We start from the raw sequence: 9,542 nt of genomic DNA, 5'->3' as shown, positions 1-9,542 counted from the left end.
GCTTTGCATAGGTCAAAAAATACTATGCTGATGGTGCAAAAAGGCCTCTTGATTCACAAACTCCAACCATATCAGATGATCCATGGTAGTCTGAGATCTTCGGAATCTGCACTGGAATTGGGAAAGGAGATTTTTCAGATTCCAAACATTAACAGGACTGCATATTAACTATCTTTTCTAATACTTTGTAAGTTGTTTGTAAGGTTGATCGGTCTGTAGTTATTTCTATTTTTTGGGTCCTGGCTTCGTTTCAGTATAGCTATTTTGATACTCTCTCTCTCCATTGAGAGACAAATTCAATATCTCACTACAGATTGCCAAAAATTTATACAATAGAGCTGTGGGGTTTATGTAGAGTGGGGATCACTGAAATGTTAACATACAGCAAGAATGTAATACATACGAACATGAAAAACAACAGGATCATTTTATTAATTACTGAATCATTCCAGTAGTCTGTACAATATATACAATTTCATGATTTGTTCTACATATTTGTTATAACAAACCATTTCCATGTGCAATGGAAAATATAAATTATATCACAACTCTTATTGGTGAAACACTTCGAGATGAACAATTTCATGATTCAGCACTAATTAAGTATGTCATGAATACCAGGGTCAACAGCCATTGTGAAAAAAGGTGGAACTGTTAAGAAGCACTTGCAAATTCAGTCTACACTGTACCTACTCAAAGATTCAATATAGTCTCTTCATGTTATGGTGTACAACACGAGGCACATTTTTAACACTGATGCTGCCACCACACACACATGAAACATTAATTTTCATGTGGCTGCTCTACTTATCAAGAAAATTGAGCTTTTATTTGGTGGTGTTTAAGTACTGCCATAATACAGTGGTGAAGTAATAAAATTTTTGTACTGACAACCAACAAAAATTGATTATTTAGGATCCAAATAAAACTATTCTTTATCCACAACTCCACATAAGATTTTACATCATACAAACATAAAAATGTACGGCAATTGCAAAAATGTATGCAGTGCAATGCTTTAAGCTTTAAGTAACAAATAACTGAATAAATATTTAGCACCCTTCAAATTTTCAGTGAGCCATTATCAAGTCCAACTTTCTCTCCCACACGAGTTAGTTAATACAGCAAAACAATTTTTTTCAAACGCCTTCTACAAAAGCCTGTACTCCCCCAATTCAAAGAGAATATTCAGTGGTTTGCGGAGTAACAATGAAATAATATACATAAGACTGCCATTGTACATTGCAAGTACAAAAATTTATCTCAAACGTAATGCACACGGTAACACTCTGCCTGTACATCATTAGTGTGAAAATTAACTATTTTTAATGTTTTTTAAGCCCTGCGCTATGTACACGAGTAATCTACTGAAACATGCCTCTGTCAGAATACAAAGAAATCTACAAAATTAAATTCTCTCTCCATATTGTTGTTCATAACAACATGCCAACTGTTAAATGAATTCTTCGTACACCACACTGTTACTTTTAATAATATGAAGCTAAAAAATTGAGGTATCTAGATGAAATGTAGGGTACAAGACTTGAAAAAAATTTGTAATCTCATAGTGATACATTACCAAAAATAGTGATATTGTGAAAACGATTACAACAGTAAAATACAACGATTCATAAGACATGAGCAAATTCAGTCTCTTCCAAGGGAACTGAATAAAACAGAAGACTTTCTAAGCTTTACAATGAATTATTTCACTCGACAGATACATGATACAATCAAATACCACATTACTTTGTTTGCATATAGTCCTTGAAAACACTAGGCAATGGTGCAACATGATACATTGTCAAAAGACACATTACATCACTATACAAAACAAACATAATCAAAGGGCAAGCAAACACAATTATGATCCTTTCTGGAATAAAATTAAATAACAACTGGAGAAGAAATGACCAGAACAATAACTTATCACATATAATTAGCTTGAGTAAGATAGATATCTTGTATACAGTACAGAACTTTTGCAGACCATTATGTGACAGAGGGACCAACGTAATTAGATACAACTGGTAATGGATTCGCTTTACATTTTACACCATTGATAAAGAAGTGCTGTGCACAAATCTATAGAAAATGCGCTTGCCAAAAACTTTTACTGAAGTTGTACTAGATTCCAAAGGAATACTTTTGTGCACATAAATGTACTTTCTGACTGACTATTAGAATCAAATGCTCTGCTTCTGCCAGAAGCTTGAAAATTCTTGACTACATATTATTTTACCATCAGTTCAAAATGTTAACTGTCATTCAATTAACCTACCATCAGTTCAAAATGTTAACTGTCATTCAATTAACCTAGACTTAATCAAAAGCAAAGACAGTTAACAATAACCTACTAGGGAAACATTCTCAGCTACAGTACAATTAAAAGCAGGTGAAATTGATATAAGCTTTCCTCGAGCAAAATATACCATTTCTTGTAAGTCACATGTTCACATATCCAGTTAATATCAACAGAAAATCAAGAACATTCATCATGTGGATCATATGGGCAATAATTTGGAACTATGTTGCAAGTGATAAAAATTAAATCATTATTACAGATTCCATAAATATGCCACGGTACAAATATGAAATTGTTGGTGTTTTCCCCCTGAATGTGAATTGAAATCAAGTTATTTAACATAATATTGCATGACAAAATTTTGCATTCACTACCAACTGACATCACAGCCTAGCAGAAGTACCTATAAGTAAACAGTGACATGTATCTCCTGGAGCTAAAAATACCTCTTTTTCTAAAGCTGAGATAGGAAAAATCTGAAGTGTGGTTGCTCGTAAAGAAAGATCTTTCATTTCCAAGGAAGTGAAATTCAATGCTTTTTTTTTTCAATTGTTTGAAAGTTTTCTGTTGACTTTTGTGGTATCTGATTAAACATTTCCTTATGAATTTCTTTTCATCAACCATTCCATTTCTTAATTATTTTTCAATGTAGTTTATTTATTACACACTATTTAGTGTATAACAGTACCACAGTTCTCCAGAAATACAAAACAATGTCAAATAACAGCTAAGATAAACATACAGTGAGAGGGGAAGGGGGAATTCTGTCTGGGTGGGAGAGGGAGGGGGGGATAAAATTAAATAATCATTTTTCACTAATTTATGGCCTGAAGTTTAAAAACCTTCATTACTTTAAGGTAAGTTTTGAAGGACATGTTATTTTGACTTTTGCACATAAGTTCAGAAAACAAACTATTGCACTCAATGATGGGTTTAATTAATAAACATCAATGCTATAAAAAAATGTGCATGCATAAAAACTGAGATAACAATCATTAAACTCCAAATATTTAGCAATTTCACTAGATGATGGCCAGTAAAAAGTACTGTTATGCATAGTTCAGATTCCCATATAAAAGATTCTTGATTGCACTTGGATAACGAATCAAATCAATGGGTAATGTTCTTTTTTCTTGAAATACCATATGACGGAAAAAAACTGTACAATGAACACCTGCTGTTAAGAGTCAACAATGTACTCTGTATCAGGCTGTGATGTGCGTAGGAATAGCAACTAAAAGGCGCTAGGCCCAGAACAATCAAACTATACATAAACACTAATATGCAATTGTTGTAAATTCATCATACTTGCAATTTCATCTTCTGTTTTTAATAGTTTCTATGTTATATGGATACCAGAGCCCCTAACAAAATAATTACGCTATGGAACAGAAATTTCCAAAGGCACAAAAAAGTGTTTAAATACTAGAGAACTTCCATATTTTAAGACAGACACAACCAGCCAACATCTTACACAGAAAATTGCAGGCACAATTGTATTTTCTACCATAGTCATTAATGTTATTATTCAATCAATTCCACTAGCTGTGCAAAAAATCAATAGTGGGAACCATGGATGGTTCTAAACGAAGCAATCATAAAGCATAACAGTCCAACATTATGTTAACATAATGTTCACTCAATACTACCTGAATGAACTCTATCCTCCTCTCACATACAATATTGTTTTTCACATAAACATTACATTCTACAAAAGCAGAACGGAGTGGCTAATAATGCAATAAATTTTTGTCACCGGGAGACACAAAAATGTTTTGAGCAAGTGAGAAAACTGGGACATAGCAGTATAAATTAACAGAGCGTGCCTGATATGTAAAACCTTCATCACATAAGTTCAGGAAGATTAACTAACAAAAGAGCTCCTTAAGATAATTAAGGAAAACGTTATTTAAATAAATTATAATGTTTATGAGAGACAAGAAGTCACAAATGGAAAGATAATTCTTTCAGAGTTTGCACTTTCCCTATACTGTAAACATAATAAAGCATATCTGCTGGTGCAGCAACTGGACTGCTTTATGAGTATGGCCTTTTTATTTTCCTCCATTGTAGGAAGCAAAAATGCCAGTTACAAAACACTGGAGATCAAATTTTTAATACCACAGAATCTCTCAAAACATACCAACTTAAAAAACAAGGGGGTTCTCTCAAAATATATATCACATTTCTGCTAAATTATCATACACATTGTATCAAATAACTAACATAAGGTAAGTATCTGATCTGCGCAAACACTTTTGTTAAGCATTTCCTTTTTTTTCACATGCTCTGAGCCTTCATGACAGGGTAAGTTTAAACTATAAGTAGCAATTTTTGGCTGAAAATTAGTCCCGTACTTTCCAACAAGCATCAAAGTCATTTGTATAATTTTTAAAAAATTATATATATTTTTAATTTTCGTTTTTTTACAATACAGGAAACAAAGATAAAACTGCAAAACAACAGAAAGCACTGACAACATTTTAACAAATGTATCAAGTCAGAAAATATGAAGCACTTCGTTTATGGCAGGTACTTGCACAGCATGAATTTGCTATGTGACTACACAAAACACATGTCCTTCTTGACATTCCTATTCTCAAGTTTTTGGGAGACAATCTGAACAATGTTAAGATGAAACATAGCACGATGCACACTTTTTTTTTTTTGTTAACACTATAAACAAAAGCAGTGTTAAACTTGAGTGTTCTGTGGAGCAGTGCCCGCTGATACCAACGGCTGTGCATATTCCACGAAGTCATCAATAAGTACGGGCCACGCACCTTCTTCGTCATAGTTGGACATATCATCATTTATCATCATTGCAAAATCCAGAAGTAAATTCCAAGTATCTTTAGGTATTGAACGTTTATGATGTTCCTGAAGCAAATAAAAAAACAATCCATCTGTAAAATTACATGTACACAAAGTGGGAAAGAGAGAGAGAAATTGGCCTGCATTGTCAGCTGTAGTATGTGACTGAAACAACTGTAAAATGAATGCAAGCTTTTAAAAGTCTAAAACGTATTTTGTGGCAGGCTGTGATGTTTATAGGAATTGCATATCATAGGTACTTGTCCCTGAATAGCCAAACTTCCCCCCTAACAGGACCAAACTTTTGACAAAAATGATATCGAATAAGAAAAATGCAACAATAAAGTAACTGTGGTTTTAGTGTTTACAGGGGGCTGGCAGAAATATTGTGAAATAGCTGAATAATATTTCCAATTAACAAATGTAAAAAGAAATGTTGGCAAAATGGCGTATAAAACAATGAATTCTATCTTCCGATTTCTTCCCCACAAAAGAATATTGCTCCACTGTGTGGCTGAGCTTGATGAACACACACAAAAGTAACAAACTCTATAGCAATTTAATTACAGACATCTGTATAGTAGCGTGTAACAACCCCTTACACCCTGAAAATGGCTCCAAGAAGTACTCCATGTGACACCAAAGGTGTTGGGGAGGCACCCTGATCCAGGACCTCTGGACTGAAGCTGGCACAGTGCTTCAAATTAGGACTGCTGACATTTTAAAAAATATTCGGAATCCCATATATTGACATTAAAAGAAATATCATTGCGGTCCTAGATATATCAAAGAAAAAAAATAAAGAAAAAAGTAGCAATATATTGTTATATCAACAGATATCAATGTACTGGCCTATCAAAATATCAGCTGCACACTGTGAATATACTGCCAGTTTTAGAGCTATATGTTTAAGTATTGATTTACTATTGGATATTCTGTACATCAACAAGCCAGCAGCCTGCTCACCCCCTTGGAGCAGGAATTGAAAATGATGCATGTTCACACCTGGTGGTAACCACTTTGCTAACATTGGTAACTGCATGTAACTGGCACAATAAAAGGTGTCCAACGTGTCTGTCATTCAGTTTCATCACATATCTGATTTGTCCGGAACACTTCATGTCTACATCCATGCATTTTTCATTTCTGCAAATGCCAGTAACCTAACAGCTGTAGTGTCAAAACTGCATCGTGAAGCTAAACATCACAGTTTCTGTTGGCAGTGCAGAGTGCTTATTACGTTAGCATTTCCCCACACACACCTCCGCCTTCCGCAAAGACCAATCTTGTCATTTAGATTTTTGTTCATCATTTTCAGCAACTGTTTTTGAAGAATGGTGATATGAAGGAATAGCATACTAGTTGCATTAAAAAAAATTTTTTTTTTCTACTATAATTTCAAATATTGCCAAGTTTTGCTTATTTCATTGTATTGTAGAATTATCCGAATGGGAATCTTTTACTCATAAGGATATTATTTACTCGGTCATGGACAAATCCCTCATTGATATGGGTCACACAACAAAAACTATAAGCTGACATAATGTCAGACTATCTATGAAAGTACATCAAGAGCAAATGGCCTTGGATGCTCGTAAACGGAATGATTCTGCTCCATGTTAACGTGCGTCCACATGTTTCCAAGACCACACAAAGTGTAATGGCCAAATTTAACTGGGAACAGCTTGAGCACCTATCCTACAGCCCAGACATGTCACCCTGTGACTTCTGTGTGTTTGGTCTGCTAAAAAACGTATCATAGGGAAATGCTTTGACTCTGACAACGAACTGAACGACACTCTCATTACAGGCACAGGATTACTGGGAACAGGAAATCCTTTCGCTTGTGAAACAATGGGATAGTTGTGCTCACATTTCTGGTGATTACTTTTGAAAAAACGACTTCAATTATACCCACACTGTTGTTTTACATCTTTTAGTTTGAACACCCCTCATATTGCAGAGAGGCTTACATTCAGCTCCCTGGAAACCAAGCCTGAACACAACACAATATGATGACTATTCTAGTTACTAGCCGAAGATTGGAAACAAGCTAGAAAAAGCAGCCTCGGAGGGTTTAGCACCTGTGGGCAAAACTAAGCTACATAAAATCTATTTATTTCTCACTGTAATTATGCACATGTGTCTTATTAAGAAACCTAAATTGACAAATCAGTGGTCTGTTCAAGAGGTTCATTCCAACCCCATTCCCAGTTTCTGTAAAGACTAGAAACAGCTTTAAGGCCACTGTGTCAAGTTTGCATTTGAATTAGAATGTGATCTACATACCTACAAGTCATCATATTCTTTGATAATTTGATATTCATTTCTTTGGTAATTTATTGAAAGAGTTTAAGAAAATGATTTAACTCATATGAAATCTGCGCCACTAATGAAAACGTGTGGATTTAGTGCAAGTGTTATGTTTCAGACGTATATTAAAACATTCCTCCTAAATAAGAAATAAAGATTTTATTTTTGAGAGTCTAAGGTTGGTAACGTTCTAGGATTAAAAGTGAATACATAGTAAATCCATGATGACACACTCAGAAGTTGCTTGCTGCCTACTTGCTAAAAGGTGAAACTGTTTAAATGACTAGACTTTTCACTACCAGTTTCTTTTTCAATTTCTATTGCAAAATGAAACAATTTAAGTAGATATCAAACAATGGAAAATCCAGGATGGAATGTAACAATACTATGAGAAGGAAAGTTGCTACTCACCATATAGCGGAGAAGCTGTGTCGCAGATAGGCACAACAGAAAGATTTTCACACTTAAAGCTTTCGGCCAATGGCCTTTGTCAACAAGAGACAGACATACACAGATAAACACTCATGCAAATGCAACTCGCACACATGACTGCAGTCTCAGGCAACTGAAACCAGTTGCCTTTTTGTTGTGCCTATCTGTGACTCAGCACCTCTGTTATATGGTGAGTAGCAACTTTCCTTCTCATAATATTCAAACAATTAAGTAGGTCTCATGTCAGGGAGAGTGGGAGGGAGGGAGGGAGGGAGGGAGGGAGGGAGGGAGATGTGTCAACAAGGAGGAATAATTGGTTTGTCTGAAGTTTAAAACCATGAGAAATACAATTACATTACATAGATTCCATGAAGAAGAGTCTCTGCAGTATATGAATTGTGGCCATAAAATAATGGGACTGTTACTGTCACAGAGTACGTACGCATGCACCAAACATGAATGACCAATAGCGTTAAGCGTGAAGCCTTTTCAGTTGAATATGGCACATCTGCTGTTTGTAGACAAATCTGTGTGGTCATGGCTTTCCTTTGTGTAGGAGCAGTTATTTTGTTTTGTCAGAAAAAATCATAAGTGTAATAATAGAGCAAAGAATTGTCACGAAGATTCACTTGAAACCTGGAAAAACTGCAACTGAAACCTAACTTTTAGTAAAGAAAATTGAACTTTTAGTAAAAAAAAATTGCATTGAGAAAACTGCTTATTACTGAGTGAGTCGAGCAGATTTTCAGATGGCCAAGAATACAATGACAGCTCATGCCCGGGATGCCCTTCAACATCAAAAACTGATGGAAATATCAAGAACGTAGGTCATCTGATTCATTCTGACAGTTGGTCATGTTGATTGCTGAAATTGTAGGAATTGACAGATTGTGTACGGCAAATTTTACATAACCAGTTTTACATGAGAAAAGTGTGTACAAAACTGGTGCTGAAGATTCTCACAATTGAACAGCAAGAAACTTGTGAAAATGTTTGTACCAACACTTTGAATACCACTGAAAATGATCGTAATTTCTTGGAAAGAGTGATAATATGTGACCAATCTTGGTTTTTTGCGTATGATCCGGAAACTGTGTGTATTGGAAAGGGCTAAATTCACCAAGAGCAAAAAAAACTTATTTGAGTAAATCAATATTCAAAGCAATGTTGATTGCCATTTTTTATACATACATATATATATATATATATATATATATTCATGGAATTGTGTATCTTCATTGGATTCCTGAAGGTCAGACTATTAATCAACATTACAACCTTGAGTTTCTTGCTCAACTCTATGAGGGGGAGAAAAAAAAAAAAAAAAAAAAAAAACGAACTGTGGAAGATCAAGTCATGGGTTCTTCATCAAGACAATGCACTGGATCATATTGCATTGTCTGATAAGAGGTTTCTAATTAAGTGCAGCATCCCAGTGTTAGACAACCCAGCTTTTTCACCTGACCTAGCACCATGCGACTTACCTATTCCTCAAAGTCATACCTCCAATAAATGGAACAAGATTTTGGTCCATTGAAGCAAGGAAAAAAGAAGCTGCAACATGTCATCAAGTAGCTCACATACAAAAACCAATGCTTTACAGCATTAATCAGGTTATTTCATAGCCCCACCTTGCAGAAGTAAGTCAAAAGTGATTGTTTCATTTATCTAAGATGAA

The 9,542-nt window shown here is 34.8% G+C and overlaps 1 protein-coding gene across 1 annotated transcript in view; it reads right to left on the bottom strand.

Annotated features, from left to right (window-relative positions):
- Window positions 1-404: 404 nt before the first annotated feature.
- Window positions 405-9,542, bottom strand: part of LOC124592100 (DCN1-like protein 1) — a 46,364-nt gene continuing 37,226 nt past the window's right edge. The window contains exon 5 of the mRNA XM_047131797.1: window positions 405-5,185. Within this exon, the coding sequence (XP_046987753.1) occupies window positions 5,000-5,185 (186 nt within the window). The 3' untranslated portion in view covers window positions 405-4,999. The remainder of the gene's footprint in view (window positions 5,186-9,542) is intronic.

Source organism: Schistocerca americana, chromosome 2, assembly GCF_021461395.2.
Source record: "Schistocerca americana isolate TAMUIC-IGC-003095 chromosome 2, iqSchAmer2.1, whole genome shotgun sequence".
NCBI classification, from domain to species: domain Eukaryota; kingdom Metazoa; phylum Arthropoda; class Insecta; order Orthoptera; family Acrididae; genus Schistocerca; species Schistocerca americana.
The sequence above is the reverse complement of the archived record's forward strand: the minus strand, read 5'-3'. Positions and strand labels throughout refer to the sequence as shown.